Source organism: Podarcis filfolensis (assembly GCF_964270895.1).
Source record: "Podarcis filfolensis genome assembly, chromosome: 2".
Classification (NCBI taxonomy): Eukaryota; Metazoa; Chordata; class Lepidosauria; order Squamata; family Lacertidae; genus Podarcis; species Podarcis filfolensis.
Genome location: NC_139605.1, coordinates 5,076,652 through 5,098,561, shown reverse-complemented (window position 1 = coordinate 5,098,561; position 21,910 = coordinate 5,076,652). Strand labels below are relative to the sequence as shown.

At 43.9% G+C, this 21,910-nt stretch overlaps 2 protein-coding genes and 1 long non-coding RNA gene across 10 annotated transcripts in view; 1 reads left to right on the top strand and 2 right to left on the bottom strand.

The window, feature by feature from the left end:
• The window catches only part of LOC310756634 (uncharacterized protein), an 820,367-nt gene extending 812,333 nt beyond the window's left edge, over positions 1 to 8,034 (bottom strand). For 4 of the 6 annotated variants that reach the window (XR_014544952.1, XR_014544953.1, XR_014544954.1 and 1 more), the window contains exons 1-5: positions 7,849 to 8,034; positions 3,091 to 3,573; positions 2,579 to 2,654; positions 2,144 to 2,226; positions 1,634 to 1,760 (exon numbers count right to left, since the gene is read on the bottom strand). Coding sequence is in view for 3 of the 6 variants with exons in the window: in XM_083601085.1 (XP_083457211.1) it covers positions 1,634 to 1,760; positions 2,144 to 2,226; positions 2,579 to 2,654; positions 3,091 to 3,573; positions 7,849 to 8,019 (940 nt within the window). In the remaining 3 variants the exon portion in view is untranslated. Of the gene's footprint in view, positions 1 to 1,633; positions 1,761 to 2,143; positions 2,227 to 2,578; positions 2,655 to 3,090; positions 3,574 to 4,529; positions 5,121 to 7,848 lie in introns of those variants that run through there. The other 2 variants (XM_083601087.1, XM_083601086.1) reach the window with 2 other exon arrangements.
• The window catches only part of LOC310757403, a 103,897-nt gene that overhangs the window by 48,235 nt on the left and 33,752 nt on the right, over positions 1 to 21,910 (top strand). The window lies entirely within an intron of this gene.
• On the bottom strand, positions 10,741 to 21,910 carry LOC310756801 (uncharacterized protein). Of its 3 annotated transcripts, none has more exons than XM_083601588.1 (6): positions 21,832 to 21,910; positions 16,492 to 16,977; positions 16,222 to 16,303; positions 15,378 to 15,460; positions 13,937 to 14,063; positions 10,741 to 13,371 (listed from the first exon to the last, which is right to left on the bottom strand). In XM_083601588.1, the coding sequence occupies exons 2-6, from the start codon at positions 16,885 to 16,887 to the stop codon at positions 12,437 to 12,439; spliced, it is 1,623 nt and encodes a 540-aa protein (XP_083457714.1). In that variant the 5' UTR covers positions 16,888 to 16,977; positions 21,832 to 21,910; the 3' UTR covers positions 10,741 to 12,436. The 3 variants fall into 3 exon arrangements, with proteins under 3 accessions (XP_083457714.1, XP_083457713.1, XP_083457715.1); XM_083601587.1 differs by lacking the exon at positions 21,832 to 21,910 and adding an exon at positions 19,908 to 20,022; XM_083601589.1 differs by lacking the exon at positions 21,832 to 21,910 and adding an exon at positions 19,927 to 19,995 and having other exon boundaries at positions 16,492 to 16,978.

The following is a 21,910-nucleotide window of genomic DNA, read 5'->3' as shown; positions in this document are numbered from 1 at the left end:
CTGCCCCATTAACTGGCATTAAGGAACAGGTGCCATGTTACAGACCACTGGTTCTCAAACTTCTTCTCTGGGCCACACTTTCAGAATAAAAATTTGCTCATGCCAAACCAAATTTTTAATTGATAAGAAATACATTGGAAAAACAAATGAAACCAGCCCTATCAGTGCTTGATTTATAAAACAGAACACAACTGCTTTATAATATGATCACAGGACACGCCGAAAGTATAAAACAATGTAGTTACATAAGAACAGGCATCATTTACAAAATTTAATTATAAGCTAGCCTCTTGCGTAGGTACCTTAAGTGTGTATGCAAACTCAATGAGAGGCGTGAGCTTGCTTTTATATTAGGTCTACTTTGAGGCAAGCAAAGACTTGTATAATCATCAACACAAAGAAGGCTTTCTCTTTTTTGATCTTTCATATCTGTCAGAAAAGATATCTTGATAAGGTATCTATCCAGATACCATACTCTACTATACGCTACACTGAAATATTTAAATTTTCCTTCGATTGTCTTTTAATCTTCCCACTACACTTCTCATCCCCTCCTGCAACACAAGGCTGGCATGCCAAACCCTTTGAGAACCACTGCTATAGACAGCTGAAATTCAGCCATGGGTTACAGGGAACCAGGCAGAGGGCCTTTTTGGTAGAGGCACGTGCCCAGGGGAGATAAACAATTATATGACCTTCCGTAAGGAAGCTGCGGGTGTGTGTGTGTGTGTGGGGAGTATTATATGATAAGTATGTAATATTTGTTTACAATGTTTTTGGATTGTTTTCCATCTTTCTTTTCTTTCTATTTTCTTGTTTTGTTTCTTCTGTATTATTTAAACAAAAATAAATAAACATGCAATCAATTATATGACCTTCTGTAGACATCTGAAAGCAGCCCTGAATCAGGATATTTTCAATATCTGATGTATCGCATGATCTACCCACTGTCATTGCCAGGAATTGTTGAGCTTTTTTTAGGAGACCATCCAGGTGATCACTTTACTAAATATCGACCCTGAACGTCCCCACCATCGACAGGTCAATTGCAATTGACCTGTGGTACATGTCTGCTTTATATTATGTTGGAAGCTGCCCAGAGTGGCTGGGGAAACCTAGTCAGATGGGTGGGGTACAAGTAATAAATTATTATCATTATCATCATATTCAGAAACAAAACGGTTGATCATTTTCCATTCCAGGTTAACTGCAGGGGCATTAGAATAAAGGTAATGGACCCCTGTACAATTAAGTCCAGTCAAAAGCAACTATGGGGTTGTGGCGCTCATCTCCACTTGCAGGCTGAGGGAGCCGGCGTTTGTCCAGTGACGGAAAGCAGAGCACACAGAAACGCTGTTTACCTTCCTACAGCAGTAGTATCTATTTATCTACTTGCACTGGCATGCTTTCGAACTGCTAGGTTGGCAGGAGCTGGGACAGAGCAATGGGAACTCACTCCGTCACGGGGATTCGAACCACCAACCTTCCAATCGGCAGGCCCAAGAGGATCAGTGGTTTAGACCACGGCGCCACCCACGCTGTAGGGGGCGCGGTTGAATTCCATCACAATACCATTGGTTCATCACACATCCGATTTTCAAAACAGTTCTTGTGACCCAACAGAGAGACTTACCGAGAGAGACCATGATGCCACAGGTCTCTTCCATGACTTCCGTATGCAGAGCTCTCTGGTCAGGATCCAGCAACACCCACTCCTCATCCGTGAAATGTATAGCCACATCCTCAAAGGTTGCTGGATTCTAAAAGAATAAGGAAATGTTTCCACCTCAGATAAAGCATATGGATTACCGGCTGCTCATTACTGTTGTTCATTATCTATTAATTGCTGTGTTTTTAAAATGACATTATCGTGCTGCGCATTTTAATTATGGGTGTTTTAAGGGAAACACTTCATTGCGTGTTTTAACGATGGCTGTTTCGAGCTTATTCTTTCTGTAACCACTTTTCCTACGTTGTCAACTGTTTAGAAGCCTATGTTAGCATTAAGCATTGTTTAAATTCATAAGCAATACTACTACTACTAAGAAAAAACAATTAATTCAGGTCTAGGGAGGTAAGGAGCGGGGGACAGAGGCATCCTGGTTTTCCCCAACTCTCCCCCGTACTGATTTGCTCCCCATACCTGATCCCGTGCCACAGAAGCTGCTTCCCTTCCACGGTGAAGAAGAGATGGCTGAGGAGGTCTTGCCGGCATCACCCTGTCAACTGTGAGAGACAAAGTTAGTGGGAAGCCAGTAGAACTTGATGGTCTCAAGAGATTAACGAATGCATGCCTAAGTACACACAGGCCTTGGAAAAAGTTTTATTTTTTAGTGTTTATAAAGAAATGTGTTTATATGTGTTTGTATTTCAGTTGTGTGAAAACGCATTTCTACTCCTTTGGGTTTTTGTTCTCAACTCAAAAGTGCTGGTCCCCATGTATTGGAAATAAATGCATGTTTAAGAAGTGGAAAATGCTATAAAGGTGTCTTTTGTTCCAAATATTAAAGCAGCTCCTAGGTTTATATTGCACTCAACAGAGGGAGACCAATCTGATATACATCCCATTCATCCTTACCAAGTGGACTCTGTTTGGTACCGAATGGAACCATCTTAGGAAAAATCGTGCTCCTTTCTGCAAACTGATTCCATCTCTGAAACAGTAATGAAGAATGAAAACAAGGAGAAGGAATGACAGGGGCAAAATCCTAATGCAGGGGTCAGCAAACTTTTTCAGCAGGGGGCCAGTCCACTGTCCGTCAGACCTTGTGGGGGGCCAGACTTTTTTTTGGGGGGGGGGAATGAACGAATTCCTATGCCCCACAAATAACCCAGGGATGCATTTTAAATAAAAGGACACATTCTACTCATGTAAAAACACACTGATTCCCGGACCGTCAGCAGGCTGGATTTAGAAGGTGATTGGGCCAGATCCGGTCCCTGGGCCTTCGTTTGCCTACCCATGTCCTAATGGGATCTGGACATCTTTCCTTGGATGCTTTACTGAAAAAGTTGGGCAAATAGCATAGTTTTAAGATACCCTCCCTCATGTTCTGAACCCCCTGGGGACTATCTAGATGGAACACTCACCTGTGCCTCCTCCTGCTTGTTGTCTGCCTGGCTCAGGAGGAAACCTTCAGCCAGGGCCACAGCCTGGGAACAAGTGTCTGCTCCACAGCCTCTCACCCAGCTCTCCATCTCCGGTGGAAGGACAGCCAGGAACTGCTCCAGAATCACCAGGTCTAGGATCTCCTTCTTTGTGTGTTGATCTGGCTTCAGCCATTGACAGCAAAGATGGTGGAGTTGGCTACAAACCTCTCGGGGTCCTTTGGCCTCCTGGTAGCAGAACTGCCTGAACTGCTGGCTCTGCACATTTGAGCCAAGAGTGATTTTCTCACTCGGGACTTTCTGCACTGACTTTTCCCAGAGTCTCCCACGGTTCTCAGTCTTGATGGCATCGTAGCCTCTTCCTGCTTCAGGGCCAGCTGAGTCTTCCTTTTTCTTCTGCGCTCCAAGGAAGCTTCCAGAAAGTCGAAAGGAACTCCTTCGCTCTTCTGCCATTTTCTGTCTGTCCTAATTAACCAAGACATTGTTTTGTTATGGGATTGCTATGCTGTAAGGAGAGGAAAAATACTCCCTGACGAAGTATCTTTAGAAACCAGGGATGTATTATAGTGATGTAATAGCCCTTCTGGAAGAAAATTTTTCAAGTAAAATATGCAGCCCGCCTTCTAAGTAGGCAGTTCTCAAAGTGCGGGTCATAGACCCTTAACCTCACTCTGTGAGGTGAGGCAGTTTCAATCTGAGACACCAGAGGAGCTGGTCTGGTTTTTCACTACCTTACCGTGTTTTTTTTAAAAAAGTTGGAGCTGTGATTGACAGGCGCGTTGTCTAGACGCCAGGCAATAGTTAGGCATCCCTGGGGACCCAAAAAGCTGCCATTTCCTCCTCTGATTTAATGCACATTTCATCCTAGCAACCAGAATGCAGCTTTCCTGTACATCTTAGATTAGGGACAGGTTATTTTCTTCAAATACCTCTACGGAGTTTTGTGGGTGGGTGCTAAAGAATCTCTTCACCTCCAAAAAAAAAAAAAAAAGGCAAATGCAAAAGAAACAACAAAACAACAAACAAGCTACGAAGAGGCTGTCCAGATGTTCATTAAGAATTCAGTGTATAGTTAACTTACAGCAGAATGTGCTATAGTGTTGTGGGCATCAAGGAGTTAACACTCTGTGCTAAGTGGAAATGCTGACTCAGCATCATGTGACATGGGGCATTGCCTAATTGCTCTATAGCCACCTAGTATAAAAAAGTATGGCTGACATCCCCTCTCTGGCACCTTCCCTATATATAGTGACACCTGTGTATGCTGATTTCTGGATGTAAGAAGACTGCTTTATAATGATACAAAACTGCAACTGGAATAAAGCCTCACTGAAAATACAGCTTGACTCTTGAGTGCTTCATGTGGGGCTTTCGTACATTGCAACAGAATGGCATGCATGTCTACTCAGAATGCGTCTTACATGAGAGTTAAAGTGGGCACAGGATTGTAGTAATCAGATCACATTAAGATTGGTCGGAGCTGTACAGATTTGTGAGCGGCAGTCAGAAAAACAAGGCTGTATGCCGTTCAAAGATGCATCACCCCGCTTAAAGGAAGCAAAAGCCCTTCTGCAGCCATTTTACTGTCTTTTCTCCAGTTTCACACCCACCATATGAGGTAGGTTTATTTTGTTGCATCAGTGACTGGAGCAAGGCAGTCCGTGAGCAAACAGAATAAGGCGAGTTCAAAATGTGACACTGCCCAGACTTGTGGGGATTTTTTGATGCCGCTTCTCAAGGCTGGCAAAACGGGTTGTGTCTTTCCTTCTGCTGCAAAAGGAGAACAAGAAGAGCGGAACGAAGCCATCCAAACATAGAGGAGGGTGGGGAGAAACTTGCTTTGTGTGGGTGGTTTCCCCCCCCCCCTTCTGCCTTTCATTCTGGAGCAATGGTTTGGGGGAGCAGGATTGAAACAGCTGAGGGCAATGTGAGGAGGGCACAGTATCTGTAGCCTGAGATAAGGCTTAACCCTGAAAGATTGTCCTTTGGGTCCCTTCCAACTCTACAAGTCTGTGATTCTTATAACCTCCTTTGATGGGCAGAAGCACTGCTGCCAACTTGCGAAAAGCACTGTTGAATGTCTGGGTTAGATATAAGGACTTGCTGGAAAATAAGACTCCAAGATGGTTATCACCAATGGAAGCTAAGGCAATTAAAAAGCTAAATATGGAGTCGAAATGGTCAAGATATTGGGAAATCTTGGAAAAGGAAGGGGACAAAATGAGATTGCAGAGCTTTGAAAAATTAAAAGAGAAGGTGAGAGATTGGCTACATTATCATCAAATAAATGAAGTGTTTAAACTAGACAGAAAAATAGGCTTCCAGGTGGAAAAGTCAAAACTAGAGACTGAACTGTTAGAATCCAGTACTAAGAATTTGTCAAAAATGTATAATCTGCTGCTGAAATGGAACACACAAGATGAAACGGTTAAATCAACTATGATTACATGGGCCCAGGACATTGGTCATAACATTATGTTTGCTGATTGGGAAAAGTTGTGGACCACCGGGTTGAAGTTTACGGCGTGTAACGCCTTAAGAGAAAATATAATGAAAATGATTTATAGGTGGTACATAACCCCAGTCAAGCTTGCAAAGATCTACCATTTGCCTGATAATAAATGCTGGAAATGTAAAGAAAAGGAAGGTACATTCTTTCACCTCTGGTGGACGTGCCCGAAGATTAAGGCATTCTGGGAAATGATTTATAATGAACTGAAAAAGGTATTTAAATATACTTTCCCCAAGAAACCAGAGGCCTTTCTCTTGGGTATTGTCGGCCAGGGGGTGCTAAAGACAGATACAACTTTTTTTATGTATGCTACAACAGCAGCTAGAATACTTATTGCAAAGTACTGGAAGACACAGGATCTACCCACACTGGAAGAATGGCAGATGAAGGTGATGGACTATATGAGCTTGGCAGAGATGACGAGCAGAATCCGAGACCAGGGAAGAGAAGCGGCGGAAGAAGAATGGAAAAAGTTTAAGGACTATTTAAAGAAATATTATAAAATCGGAGACAGTTAGAATGATGTTGGATTAAAATAAATGGTTACTATCAGTAATGGTTATGACAAAGAGAATAAGGGTGATTAGTATAAATTTATAATAAAATAAGGCAAGATTTCGCTGAATAACTGTAAGAATCTGGAATACAGAAACGGGAAGTAAGAGGAGGTCGAAGAAGTAAGGTTTAGAAATTGGGTTATGAAATGGTACCTGTTTTATGTTTTATTATTGTTGAATGTTTGTTCATGTATGTTTTGTTTCTGTTATACAAAAAATTGTTCAATAAAAATATTATTAAAAAAAAAAAAAACGGGTTGTGTCTTTCCTTCTGCTGCAAAAGGAGAACAAGAAGAGCGGAACGAAGCCATCCAAACATAGAGGAGGGTGGGGAGAAACTTGCTTTGTGTGGGTGGTTTCCCCCCCCCCCTTCTGCCTTTCATTCTGGAGCAATGGTTTGGGGGAGCAGGATTGAAACAGCTGAGGGCAATGTGAGGAGGGCACAGTATCTGTAGCCTGAGATAAGGCTTAACCCTGAAAGATTGTCCTTTGGGTCCCTTCCAACTCTACAAGTCTGTGATTCTTATAACCTCCTTTGATGGGCAGAAGCACTGCTGCCAACTTGCGAATCTGGCAACCTAGTAACTTAATGATGACACCTAAATCTTACTACAGGTGGAGGTACATGTTCCCCGATAAATCAGGGCATTACATTTATGTCCCAGATACCTCGATATCTGTCTACCTTATCGGTTGCGTCGCATAGATTCGCTTTTGTCAGAGCCAGATTTAATGTGTTCCCCTCAAATGTGCTGAGCAACAGATTTTCTAATGGTAAAATCTCTGTTTTATGCGCATGTGGCAACAAATCAATAGAATCCCTTTATCATATCTTGTTTAATTGTCCTTTATATATTGTTCCCCGATCAAGGATTCTGAGTTCAATCATTTTGGAAACTGTTGCTAAACCACCTGAATTACATCTAGCATATCTACTCCAGGACACTGACTCTTATAGAACATTACAGGTTGCCAGATTCCTGAATTCAGTTCTTTCATATAAAAGACTTCATGGAATGCTGCATGACTATTAAAAATCTAGTAAACTCTATCCACCATCTTTATATTCAAGGCCACAATATGGTACATCTAGAGATTGTATGTAACGTGAAGGAGATTATGCGTTGAAATATTTTAGTTGATATTTTAGAATGTAAAATGCTATTTTATTTATTGATTGGTTTTACCTTGTGGGCTTATAGCCGAATAAAGTATTATCTATCTATCTAATGCTGACACCTGTCTGTCTGTCTGTCTATCTATCTATCTATCTATCTATCTATCTATCTATCTATCTATCTATCTGTCTGTCTGTCTATCTACCTACATTTATCTATAAACCTGGCTTGGCTTTGCAGAGACAGGGAGGGAGGGACAGAACTTCCACCCCCTATGACCTCCTTTGATGGGCAGAAGCACTGCGTCAATTTGTGCATCTGGCAACCTAGTAACTCTATCTATCTATCTATCTATCTATCTATCTATCTATCTATCTACATTTATCTATAAACAGGCCTGCCTTTGCAGAGACAGGGAGGGAGGGAGAGAATTTCCACCACCTGATCCGGGGACTCGGGGTGTGTCCCCCTGACCCCCTCGGCACCCAAAAACACCCCCCACCTCCCGGGGACCCCACTTCCCAAAAACGCGCGTCTCAGAGATGGGGCTCACCGGGTGCCGGAAGGGAGAGCGAGGACGGGGCGTCCAGGAGAGACAAAGGCCACTTTCTCCAGCTCGAGAGTGAAGCCAGGGAGGAAGCGGCTTCGGAGGCCGGATGTTTTGCCAGCGCGCTTCCGCCCTGCCTCCGCCCGGCCACTTCCTGTCCCCTCTAGGGAGCCACATCGCTGGTCAAAGGGCCCCTGCTGGGCGGGCAGATGGTCCCCGGGCTCCATTCCTGGGCGCCTCCGCTTAATCAGATCCAAGCAGCAGATCCAACCACCTCCCCCTTCTTGCACTGCCCAGCGCATTTCAGCCCCTGGGAAATATAGTTTGCGAAGGGTGCTGGGAACTGTAGTTCACAAGATGTAACCGGCTGTACAGTTGAAAAAATAATATATACTATTCTTTGTATAGGGGACGCGGGTGGCGCTGTGGGTAAAACCTCAGCGCCTAGGACTTGCCGATCGCATGGTCGGCGGTTCGAATCCCCGCGGCGGGGTGATCTCCCGTTGTTCGGTCCCAGCTCCTGTCCACCTAGCAGTTCGAAAGCACCCTCGGGTGCAAGTAGATAAATAGGGACCACTTACTAGCGGGAAGGTAAACGGCGTTTCCGTGTGCGGCTCTGGCTCGCCAGAGTAGCTTCGTCACGCTGGCCACGTGACCCGGAAGTGTCTCCGGACAGCGCTGGCTCCCGGCCTCTTAAGTGAGATGAGCGCACAACCCTAGAGTCTGTCAAGACTGGCCCTTACGGGCAGGGGTACCTTTAGCTTTATCTTTGTATGGAATTGTAGATTTCAACAGAAGTAGCTCATGTTCAACGAAATAAGTAGAAGACCCAGTGGATCAGTTCATTCTCTAATCAGTTTATGCATAAGGTCCATATATGTGAAAGTGTCTATTCCACCTGTCGGTTCATAGAGTCCCAACAATCCACACAAAAGGTTGTTGCGGTTCCACAGAATTCTTTCACAGAGTCGATAAGACAAGGATTTCTGGAATATTAGCCTTGTTTCGCCGTCCTACGCTTCATCAGTAGTACAAACTCATATATGATATTGCAGGACAGTGGATCTTATAGCATAGTAGTTTGTACTACTGATGAAGCCTAGGACGGTGAAAAAAGGCTAATATTCCTCTGTGAAAGGAATAAACTGATTAGAGAATGAACTGATCCACTGGGTCTTCTACTTGTTTTGTTGAACTTTATGAGCTACTTCTGTTGAAATCTACAATTCAATACAATGAATAGTATATATTATTTTTTCAAATGTGCAGCTAGTTACGTCTTGTGTGTTTATTGAATGTTTCACGTAACTAGAGGTTTGTTGTTTTCGGAACTGTAGTGGAGCACACAGGGCTGCCCCCATCAAAGCAGGTGAAAGGGTGCCGTGTGATTTCCCATTTCCAAATTAGGAGTTGAGATGGGTGTTTTGCACAGCCAAGTACATTTAAATCACGTTTTTACACACACACTCCCTGCATGAGAATCCCAGGAACTGCAGTTTGCAAAGGGTGCTGGAAACTGTAGGTGGTCTATAAAGGGTAAACTGCAGCTCTCGGTATTTGAGGGAGGCAGGTCTTTAAATTTTTTGATTTCTTGGCGAAACAGACTATTTCAGCACAGGAACTGTGACCTAATTAGAAGGCTCCTAATTGGAAGAAGACAGCAGCAGCCACGTTACCACACTCTTTGAATTATTGCTTCATGAAGATCTAGGATATTTTATTTTTATTTCATGCAATGGTTTTGAGGAATATGCTCACCATCAGCAATGGGAAAAGTTAAACCTGACATTCCAGTGCTAGGATATCTGTTATCGACAACTGCATTGTGTATGCACGAATAGACACTGTCAGGAACATAAGCATGGGGATACACATAACTGAGGATAGCATTTCATGCATCTGATGAAGGGGTTTGTAGCCCACGAAGAGTTTCTGTCTGAATCAATTTCTTACTGTTTTAAGTTGCCACAGGACTGCTTTTAGTCTCATGGATTTCAGTGGGGCTAAAGCATGTATAAACAATATCATTCAAACCCATGGTAACAGTGGGCAGTAAACCTCTGCAGCTAGATTCCTATCAGCCCAACACTCCCAATGAACACTAGATATTAAGCAAAACAGAAATAAATGCAGAAAAAGAGGGCAAGTTAAGTTTTTGGACAAGGGGCCTGGTCAAACTCTGTACAGGGGTACCTTGGTTCTCAAACACCTTGCTGCTCAAACAACTTGGAACCCAAACATTGCAAACCCGTAAGTGTTCCGGTTTGCAAACTTTTTTCCGGAACTCGAATGTGCTCTGTTTTGAGTGCCACACTTCCATTTGGAGTGTTATGCTTCCAATTTGAGTGCCATACTTCCAATTTGAGTGTTACACTGAGGTCTGTCTGTTCTTGCTATCTATTTTGCATTTTTGTTTTTGTGGCTCTTTTTTGTGTGTGACTGTGTGGAACCCAGTTCAGCTACTGATTAAGTGATTGTGTGACTGCAGTACATTGTTTATTGCTTTCATTTTATGGATCAATGGTCTTGTTAGATAGTAAAATTCATGTTAAATTACTGTTTTAGGGGTTGTTTTTAAAAGTCTGGAATGGATTAATCCATTTTGCATTACTTTCTATGGGAAAGCGCCCCTTGGTTTTGGAACGGACTTCCAGAATGGATTAAGTTTGAGAACCAAGGTACCACTGTACTGCTAATTGCTATCAGTTCTTGCTTTATTTCATCTTGGGAGACAGGAAGTCTGGTCTTTAAATTAATCTCAAAAACCATAGTAAGGGCCAAAGTGAGAGGGCGATCCCAGCATGCTTCAATGCTTATGCCAACTCCCAAATCCAGTTGTGATCCAAGTAATAGGTTGCACTGAGCTGCTATGCTTACAGCAGGCAACAGGCACACAGAGCCAAAGAAAGCAGTATTCCCCCCCCCACTTTGGCTGCAAAAGAAGTCCCTATTGCAAGTGTTCAGAAAAACAAAACAAAACAGGTTTCTAAGCCTTTCCCCTATATACATATTGGAGTTGGTGGGTTTTATTTATTTATATTTAACAAAACTTTATATGCCACCGGACGGTAACAAAACCTCTTAGGCGGTTTACCAGAAGTGTCAAAGTTATCAGTTAAAAAGCATTGAAAACAATAAAAAACTTTTAAATTAAACAGCAAAGTTAAAACCGTAAAAATGTTAACATTAACAATATAAGATTGAAACACATCAACATCCATGCATCTGGAAAGGTTTGCCTGAACAAACATACGTTAAGCTGGCGCTGAAAAGAGTACAGCAAAATTGCCTGCCTGACATCAATAGGCAGAGAGGAATTTCAGCTAAGAAGTGATCCTATCACAAGAACTCCAACTCGCTCTGAGAACAGGGATCATCAGGAATCTCTGGAGACTTCATTCTCTCCTGAGGATCCTTGGGAGCGGGGGTGGGGGGCACATGAGGGCATCACACCCTAGTATACCATAACACTATTTGTAAACAAAACGTATTTACAACGTCAACGTACTTTACAGTACATTTTGTGTTACAATAGATACATTTGCATTCAATAATAGCTAAGGGGAAAGGTCCGAAAGGTGACAGATTGGTAGGCAGGTTATACATCTTGAGGAAGAAGAAGTCTTCTTGGTCATGTGAAACTCGACAATCTGTGGGGTGAAGGCCTCAGGTGAAGAGGGTCGCAAGGCCTTGACTGGAGACATGGCCACCCAGCATGGTTTCACAAATATGCCGACTGCTATAACTGACTGAATCTCAGTTAACACCAAGAAGGAAGTAAAACAGTGTCAGCTGCTCAAGGAAAATATGCGAGACACTGACAAAAGTGCCCCACTGGCGAAGATCTGGTGCTTTGTGCATGTAGCATGGAATAATGTGTAAGATGCTGGCACTGGGTTGAGCCATGTTATTCAGAATCTTGGTTCAATCTAAGCCTTCTTCCATGTATCATACAGGTGCAGATGATAACTGGAGTTGCTGAAGGAAATAAACATTGCTTGCTGTTGAACCCAACCACCCCTGAGGTATGATGAACAGAGGACTCTTTCTTCCTAATGGGAGTTCTTTCCTTTCCCTTCTCACAGAGGAAAACCTCAAACTTGTGGCTTTTCTGGCAGATGTCCTGTGTGTTCAGCAGACATGAGGAGGAGCCACAATCTGATGCCACCACCATCCTAGACATGCTGAGATGATGGTGGCGATCAGGAGCACCATAAATTTGCAACTTGGAGGCTCTTGAAGTACATGCATTGCTGGGCCAAAGAAAACCCCTGCGTTGATGGCTACCTCATCAGTGTTGCCGAATCTCTCTTTATTCTCTCTCCAGACATGAAGAAGGTATTCAACCCCTTGGCCAATGACATGTACCTCACAGAGCTGTTGTTAGCCACTCTGAGTCCGGCTTTGGCTGGGGAGGGCGGGCTATAAATAAATTATTATTATTATTATTATTATTATTATTATTATTATTATTATTATTAGAAATGAAGTAATACTGGGCACTGAAAATGCAGTTCATGGTTTTGAGAAACAGCAGCAACTTTTTCGCTCCATTGGCAAATGATGAGATCCTATTGCAATCCTCACCCGTGTACTAAATAAAATCTCCTAAAAATAAATTTGTATACAGCCATTCATATGGTTTCTCCCCACTGTGAGTTCTTTGATGGGAAGTGAGATTGGAGCTCTGGCTGAAGCTCTTTCCGCATTCCACGCACTGATACGGCTTCTCGCCAGTATGGATTCTTTGGTGGGAAGTGAGACTCTCCTTCCGACTGAAACTTTTTCCACACTCTTGACACTGAAATGGTTTCTCCCCACGGTGAATACTTTGATGACTATGGAAGTTTGTGCTTGTATTAAAGCATTTCCCACATTCCAAGCACTGATATGGCTTCTCCCCACTATGAATTCTCTGATGTCGACGGAAGTTTGTGCTTGTATTAAAGCTCTTCCCACATTCCAAGCACTGATATGGTTTCTCCCCTGTATGAATTCTTTGGTGGGAAGTGAGACTTTCCTTCCAGGTGAAGCACTTTCCACATTCTAAGCACTGATACGGTTTCTTCCCACTATGAACTCTTTGATGGGAAGTGAGACTTCTCTTGGAATTGAAGCTATTTCCACATTCCAGGCATTTAAATGGTTCCTCCCCTCTGTGAATCCTTTCATGTAAAGTGAGATTTGAGTTTCGAGTGAAGCTCTTTCCACATTCCAAGCAGTAATATGGCTTCTCCTTGGTGTGGATTCTTTGATGGGACGTGAGATGTGAGTTCCGACTAAAGCTCTTTCCACATTCTAAGCACTGATAGGGTTTCTCTCCAGTATGGATTCTTTGATGGGAAGTGAGATTTGAGCTCTGACTGAAGCTCTTTCCACATTCTGAGCATTGATATAATTTCTTCCCAGTGGGATTTATTTGATGGGAAGTGGAATGGAACCTCTGACTGAAGCCATCTCTACACTCCAAACGTTCATAAGGGATTTTGTTGTTGTATCCCTTGTTCTTAATTTCCGATTTATCACCACCTGTAAATAAAGAGAGAAAAGGATCAGAGCATCAGGAAGAAATAGGCCCCCAAATTATTGAACAATGCTAATTAACATTTGTGATAGAAGAAGAACAGAAGGGAGTTCGATGTGAGGTCTTACTACAGGGTTCACTGCCTTTGTTGAATCACAACATATTTATGGGAACCTGAGATTCAAGAAACCTGGGATGGATTTTGTTTGGCCCAGTCATGGTATCCACTCCATCTCCAATGTCAGTAGTCTCTTTGGCCAACCAGAAACTGACAGAAGCAAAAATAAAAAACAACAAACCTGACAGAATCTACTTCCAGCTCCCCTAACAACTCTGAAGCTTACATTTAAAAAGGCCTGGGCAGCTCAGACCAGCCTGATCATTGTTCAAAATGGCCAAACTGGAGAAAGATTATTCACAGTCAAAACAACAGATACTGTCCATTCAAGGTTATCTGTTGGGGTGTAAGAACCCGAGATGTTCAGTTGAGCTACATCAAAATATTGGAGGCTCATCACAGATAGGTACTGAATTTCAAAAAAGAGATTATGATCCAACAGGGAGCCTTACTCAGAAAAGCCATAATCCCACAGTTCTCCTCCATGACTTCATTATGCAGAGCTCTCTGGTCAGCATCCAGCAACGCCCACTCCTCATCTGTGAAATAAACTGCTACCTCTTCAAAGCAAACTGGACCCTAAAGAAAAAGAAAAATGTCCTCCTCTTAGACAGCATAAATATTATTTACACATCTCTGTGTTGTTTTCTGCCTGTTAACTGTTTGTTGTTGACAGAATATGCACAGCTTGCAGACTTAACATATAGCATAAGAGAACAAGAAGCACATACGTTTGGAGAAGATTGGAAAACATTTATTGAATATATGGGAAATAATTGTTTACAGCTGAAAACTCCGGCAGCATTAAGATAAATTCAACAGTGTAATTAAGCTTTGATGGATGCAATAATGGAATACCGAATGGTATAGTTTTTGTAAAATATGCAGGGATTTATGATACGTGAGATGAACCATGGAAAGACTACAAGGGAAGTCATTGATATCTTAAAGGTAAAGGGCCACAGACAGTTAAGTCCAGTCACGAACGACTCTGTGGCTCATCTTGCTTTACTGGCCGAGGAAGCTGACGTTTGTCCACAGAAAATTTTTCCAGGTCATGTGGCCAGCATGACTAAGCTGCTTCTGGTGAAACCAGAGCAGTGCACGGAAATGCCGTTTACCTTCCTGCCGGAGCGGTACCTATTTATCTACTTGCTCTTTGACGTGCTTAAGGATGTAAAAATGAGTATTTAAAATTGCAAAACAGAAATTTTTATTAAAACAACAAACTATATATATATATATATATATATATATATATAGTTTGTTGTTTTAATGGAATTGTTTTGCTGCACATTTTAATTATGCGTGCTTATTTTAATGTTTTAATGAGATTTTTTTGTTGTGCATTTTAATGGTGGGCATTAATCATTGTATAAATAGGTGGAACTCAACAGTCTGCTCTCCAAATCATTCTGTCTGCATGGGCATTCAAGTTTGCAAGATGGAAGGATCCCTTCTCCACTCTCTCCAAGTGCCGTTGTTTTTTTTTTTGGGGGGGGGATGCCCGAAAGCCAACTTCAAGGGGAATAAGGGGGGGAGGCGGAAGGAAATGGCGAAAGTCCTATGGTGCAACTGATGGGGTGGTTAGGTGAATCCTGGCCACTGTTTGCTGTGGTTTGCAAACTACTTAGAAGCCTATTTTAGCATTAAACGATGAATATATAAATAAAACTCCAAGTCCCGATAAATGATACCAATGATATTCAGAAGGCTAGTTAAGGTGAGGCGGCTTTTATTCTCAGCACATAAACCTTATTGAATAGCTTTTCCAGCTTTTGTTAAGGGCAGCTTTGACAAAAGCAAAGAGGAGGGGAGAAATTCGTTCCAGCCCAGAGGCACCCAACTGCCCCTCTCTTCAGCCTCTTTCCCCACAATGCTCCTTCCTCTTACCTGATCTGGTTCCTCAGCCGCTGCTTCCCCTCGGCCACCATGAAATGATGGATGAGGAGGTCCTGCTGGCATCATTTTGTCACCTGCGAGAGACAAAGGTAATTTGGGAAGCCGTTCTCTCAGAGGTTAAGCAGTTCAAAGTGTTGGTGCTGACCTTTAAAGCCCTAAACGGCCTCGGCCCAGTATACCTGAAGGAGCGTCTCTACCTCCATCGTTCTGCCCCGACACTGAGGTCCAGCGCCGAGGGCTTTCTGGCGGTTCCCTCATTGCAAGAAGCCAAGTTACAGGGAACCAGGCAGAGGGCCTTCTCGGTAGTGGCACCTGCCCTGTGGAATGCCCTCCCACCAGATGTCAAAGAAAAAAATAACTACCAAACTTTTTGAAGACATCTGAAGGCAGCCCTGTTTAGGGAAGCTTTTAATGTTTAATAGGTTATTGTATTTTAGTGTTTTGTTGGAAGCCACCCAGAGTGGCTGGAAACCCAGCCAGATGGGCGGGGTATAAATAAAATATTATTATTATTATTATTATTATTATTATTATTATTATTATTACTAATTACAGGTGGGCCTTCGAAACAATCTCACCTGCTGAGTGCATGTTTACACCCATTTCATACTTTAGTTGTGTCAAAATACATCTCTCCTCCCTTGGGCTTTTGGACCCAAGTATAAAAGACCATAGCTGTCAACGTTTACCTTTTTTTAAAGGGAAATTCCCTTATACTGATAGGATTCCTTGCAAGAAAAGGGAAAAGTTTACAGCTATGAAAAGGACCCACAGATTTGTTTCAAAATCAACAGGATGTGACCGAACAGAGAGAGAAAAAAGAATTAATCCTTACCCAGTGGCCTTTCTCTGGTTTGCAACTGAGTCTTCTTCACCTCAGAGTAGCCAGTGCCCATTTCTGCAAATAGATCCTTTTTCTGTAAGAGCAATAAGGATTCAAAACAGAGAACAGGGAGAGGGATTAGAAAAGGAACAGCAAGAGGCAAAAACTTTAAGAGTATCAGGACGCTTTTCAAAAAAGGGATGGGCAATTAGTAGAGAATTTTGGGAGATTCTCCCTCATGTTCTGAGCCCCTTGGGATTATCAGAGGAAAGTCCCTCTCACCTGCTGCTCAGCCTGACTCAGGAGGAAACCTTCGGCCAGAGCCACCGCCTGGGAACTGGTCTCCGCTCCACATTCCCTCACCCAGCTCTCCATCTCTGGTGGAAGGATAGCCAAGAACTGCTCCAAGATCACCAGGTCCAACATCTGAGCTTTCGTATTCCTTTCTGGCTTCAGCCACTGGCGGTAAAGGTGGTAGAGTCGGCTGCAAACGTCGCGGGGTCCCTCGGCCTCCTGGTAGCAGAATTGCCTGAACTGCTGGCTCTGGACATTTGAGCTGGGGGTGTCCTCCTCACCTAGGATCTTCTGCACAGAGTTTTCCCAGAATCCCCCACTGTTCCCAGTTTGGATGGCATTGCCCCTTCCTGCTTCAGGGCCAGCTGAGTCTTGTTCATCCATATGGGATCTCAGAAAGCCTCCAAAGGATCTGGAGGAATCCCTTTGTCTTATGCCAAGTTCTGTCTGTCCTAATTTGAGGTGCTACCAAACCTACAGAGCAAATACATAATTCTGTTGTAAAACTTAAAACACTGTCAGGAGAAACAAAATGTTCCCCGAGCAAGCATAGATGCACCTTGCTAGGAACCAGGCCTAGACTGTACCAGCTCAGACTCTGTGACTGTAAGTTGTTTTAAACTGGAAGCTGTCCAGTGTGGCTGGGACAACCCAGTCAGATGGATGCCATAATAATAATGATGACGATGACAACAACAAACAACAACAAACAACGGCTCAGGTCCGCAATAACTCAAGGACCACCTCTTTCCATATGAACCTATCTTCTGAGGCCCTCCTTCGTGTGCCCCCTCCTCGAGAGGTTTGGAGGGTGGCAACGTGAGAACAGGGCCTTCTCTGCAGTGGCTCCCCGTCTGTGGGATGCTCTCCCCAGGGAAGTTCGCCTTGCGCCTTCATTATACACCTTTAGGCACCAGGCAAAAGCGTTCCTTTTCAACCAGGCCTTTGGTTGACGCTATTTACACCCTATGCCCTTTTAAAATGTTTTGTTTTGGGGGTGGCTATTGGGTTGTTGTTTTTATTTTTATTTGGTATTTTGTGGCTTTATATCTTGATTTTATGAACCGCCCTGAGACCCCCGGGTATAGGGTGGTATATAAATTCAATAAATAGTAGTAGTAGTAATAATAATACAGTGGTACCTCAGGTTAAGTACTTAATTCGTTCCAGAGGTCTGTACTTAACCTGAAACTGTTCTTAAACTGAAGCACCACTTTAGCTAACGGGGCCTCCTGCTGCCGCCACGCCGCCAGAGCACGATTTCTGTTCTCATCCTGAAGCAAAGTTCTTAACCTGAAGCTCTATTTCTGGGTTAGCAGAGTCTGTAACCTGAAGCGTATGTAACCCGAGGTACCACTGTAATAATAATAATTAGTAGTAGTAGTAGTGTTTTCATGTTGTAACTTGCCCATGGAAATTAGGGTGATGGGTGGTTTAATAATAATAATAATGATGATGATGTTACATCATTTAACCCCCCCAGCCATATAAGCTTGAGGGTACTCCTGGAGTCAACATTGCCACCTGAAGCGCAGGTGCCCTATTTAAGGTGCTCACTTAGGCCCCAAATATCTGAAAAACCACCTCCTTCCCACAGACCATCTTGGGTGTTCAGGCTGGCAGAGGAGCCCCTCTTTGTAGTTTCACCACCCTCAAGAGTTTGAGGTGGTTGTGGTACAAGAGAGGGCATCCTTGCGGCGGTTCCTAGGTTAGGGAGTTCCTTCCCCAGAGGGGCACGCCTGGCACCTTTTCCTCTGACACCTGATCCATGTGTTTTCTGGACCCACCCTATTCCCGTGACTCTAATTTGTTCCAACTCTTTTAAATACAGCGGACGCTCAGGTTGCGAACGTGATCCGTGCGGGATGCAGGTTCGCAACCCGCAGCAGCTTGTCTGTGCACGCGCGGGTTGCAGTTCGGTGCTTCTGCGCATGCGCAAAGTGCGATTTAACACTTCTGCGCATGCGCAACCGCCAAAACCTGGAAGTAAACCGTTCCTGTACTTCCGGGTTTCGGCGATCTGTAACCCGGAAAAACGCAACCTGACGCGTCTGTAACCCGAGGTATGACTGTATTGAATTCTAAACCCGCCCTGGGTAATAAATAAATAAATAAATATGTAGCAACAGCAATAATCATGGGCATAGTCAGGATTTAAATGTGGGAGGGGGCTGGACACCCACCTGACATCATTCTCTGTCTGGCTCTGCCTAGCAGAATCGAAATGAAATGTCTTGACAACAGTTGTTTTAAATTACTTTCTGTTGACCCCAAGTGTTCAGAAAAATTGGTCAAAAGCTTTCTACTTTTAGTTAAGTGTTTTTATTTATTTAATTGATCAGGAGGGGCAGTTGCTCCCCCCCCCCCGCCTTACGCCCATGGCAATAATAATAACCTCAACAGCAATAACATAAAGCCTCAAACGTGGGGGGAAATGCCTCAATAATACACACATAGAGCCTCAAGAAAGTGGGGTGGGGGAGCCTGTTGGAATTTGCAGGCTTCCCTCCCCCCCTTTGAGGCTTTTGCATAACTAACCACACACACTTTACAGCATGAGAGGGGGGGAACCTCAAGAAAACAAATATACAGGCCTCGTCTGCACTATATATTTTATAGAGTCATGGCGCCCTCCAAAGGATCCTGGGATCCATAGTTTAAGGATGCAGTGGGTTGCTAGGAGACACCCACCCTGACCCACACATACATTCCAGTTACACGGCTCCATCCCTAGAGTGGTTTAACAATCAATCCTTCTTGCCAGGGAACCCTGGGAATTGGTGGGGTTAAAATAAAACAAAACAGGAATAGGGTATCCCTATTTTCACGGGAGAAATGTTGGAGGCTATTATTATTTTCTCCACCCAACAATTGCCGGTCAGAAGCACGGTTGCTGCCTATCTTAAGACTCCTGCAGCCGCGAGTTCCACAGTTCTGACTACGCACCGCAGCAGGGGGAAGGCGCTTTCTTTCCTCAATTTCCCAAGGGCCATTATTTCTTTTAATTTCTATAGGTCTTGTATTCATTTTTTTTTTAAAAAACACGTGTATTCCATGCCCAAACGTTTCCGCCCGGCTACGACCTCTTGTTACCGATGCGACTTATTCCCAAATGTGGTTTCTTTGCATTCCATCCCCCCTCCCCCGCCTTAAAGACCCACCCCCTCCCCAAAGTGGCAAAGGGAGACTAGAGGTGCAAGACCTATTGCAAACTCGCCCCCTCCCTGGCATTGCAGAGAGGGAGCGGGGGGGGGACTTCTGCTCTCTGATTTGGGGGGGGGTGGGTGGCTGGGTGGCTGCTCCCCCAAGCATTAGCTGACCCCCCCATGCATGCTCCCCCTGCAGCCCTGGGACACCCCCTTTCTCCCCAATGCATGCTATGCAAGAAAGCGGAGAAGACTCACCAGATCCCTACGGCACTTCAGACACAAAAGCCACCGCCAGCTCCCTTTGCAGGAAGGGAATTCAGAGGGAGGTGCTTTTGCTCTGGAGGACTTGGCCCCCCACTTTATTTCCCCGTCCCCTCTAGGAATCCAGCTAACTTCTTTTTAACCCTTGGCAAGCCGAGCGCACCAAGCTGGCGCCTCTCTCCCTCTCTGCGCCAAGAGCCAAGGAGAAGAGTTTGGACTTGATATCCCGCTTTATCACTACCCTAAGGAGTCTCAAAGCGGCTAACAATCTCTGCAGATGCCTTTATTTTGGGGGGACCCCCTTGACTGGGTTTCTGAGCTGTCACCTCCCTTGGCAGAAACAGCTTGCAGTGAAGTAGTCTCTGCAAGGACTTGGGAAGCCCCATCATAGAATCATAGACTTGTAGAGCTGAAAGGGAACCCCAAGGGTCATCCAGACCAACCCCATGCAAAGCAGGTGTAAAAAACAAAAATCTGCCCTTATTCCTTTATGGGGGACACAAGAGCCCTTAGAGAGTCCTTTGTAGGTTCTCCATCAGCCGGAGAAAATAACAGAAGCCAACCAGAGAATATTGAGAAGCAAAGCAGCTAGTAAGCCTGGTTTTTATTAAACTGTTGCAACAGGGTGCCCCCTTCACACGCAGGAGAAGGAGGAGGACCCCGAACCAAGGTGTGCCTGCTCTTATATAGACATTTTAAATTGCCAGCCCTGGAGTCCCAGACACATCATACCTACATCACAGAAGGGGTGTAGCCCAAGACACCCCCCCAGATACATCATACCTACATCACAGAAAAGGTGGTCTACAACAGAAATTTGAATGTTGTTGTTTTTCCTGTTTGCCAGGTTATCTGAACACTTATTATATATATGAGACCTTAAATTTTTTATTTCACAGGACTCTCAACTCAAAGCATCCATGACAGAAGACCAACCAACCTCTGCTTAAAAACCTCCAAGGAAGGAGAGTCCGTCACTTCCCGATGAAGCCCAGTCCACTGTCAAACAGCTCTTACACAGTCCTGATGTTTAGTCGGAATCTGCTTTTTTTGGTCATTTGGATCTATTATTTTTAGCCCAGGCCTCTGGACCAGCAGAATACAAGCCACGCGACAGCCCGTTAGCAATTAGAAGATGGCTCTTATATTTCCCATTCAGTCATATCTTAGCTGAATGGTGAGCAAGGCTCCTGCTTTTTCTGCGACTGAAGATGGGAGGTGGTACACCCGTCCCATTAAATAGTTTTAATTGCGTTTTACCGTATTTTTCGCTCTATAAGACGCACCAGACCACAAGACGCATCTAGTTTTTGGAGGTGGAAAACAAGAAAAAAAAATATTCTGAATCTCAGAAGCCCGAACAGCAAGAGGGATCGCTGTGCAGTGAAAGTCCTGCATCGCAGGGGGACCCTAGGATTAGACTTCTAAAGCCTCTGGAACTCTGGCTAAATTGGCATACAAACTGCGAGACCAGGACAACTGTGACTTTAAAGAAGAATGGGAACTTTCCACAAAGTATTTAAAAATACAACAAAATGAATTGGACTCCTTGGCAGATTTTGGATAAACATACACAAATTTATTGTTTGATAATATGGTAGATAGATTATATAGGGATTGAAATAACTTTATAATATGCAGAGAATAACATGTGCTGAGAAATCAGAGAGAGGGGCTGAAGGAAGTCTGGGGGGAGGGAGGGAGGGTTTGATGGGGAGTGGAAAAAAGGGGGGAAATGATGAATATGATATGTTTTGATATATTGTTATGTTGAAATTGTTTATATATGTACACACACACACACACGTTGTTTAGTCGTTTAGTCGTGTCCGACTCTTCGTGACCCCATGGACCAGAGCATGTCACCTACACACACACACACACACACACACACACACACACAGCCTCTGGAACTCACCGCCAGATGATTCCTTCTCCTCCTCCCAGGCACTGATGAAGCAACAAGCCTGGCTGGGGTCACCCCCAGAATTTGGTGG

Excerpts from the sequence above, each read along its gene's own strand:
- LOC310756801 (XM_083601588.1), bottom strand. The coding sequence starts at position 16,887 with ATGGATGAACAAGACTCAGCTGGCCCTGAAGCAGGAAGGGGCAATGCC. Across the intron at positions 16,304-16,491 it reads TGAGTCAGGCTGAGCAGCAG|AAAAAGGATCTATTTGCAGA; the intron begins GTGAGAGGGACT and ends TTGCTCTTACAG. Across the intron at positions 14,064-15,377 it reads CGGCTGAGGAACCAGATCAG|GGTCCAGTTTGCTTTGAAGA; the intron begins GTAAGAGGAAGG and ends CTTTTTCTTTAG.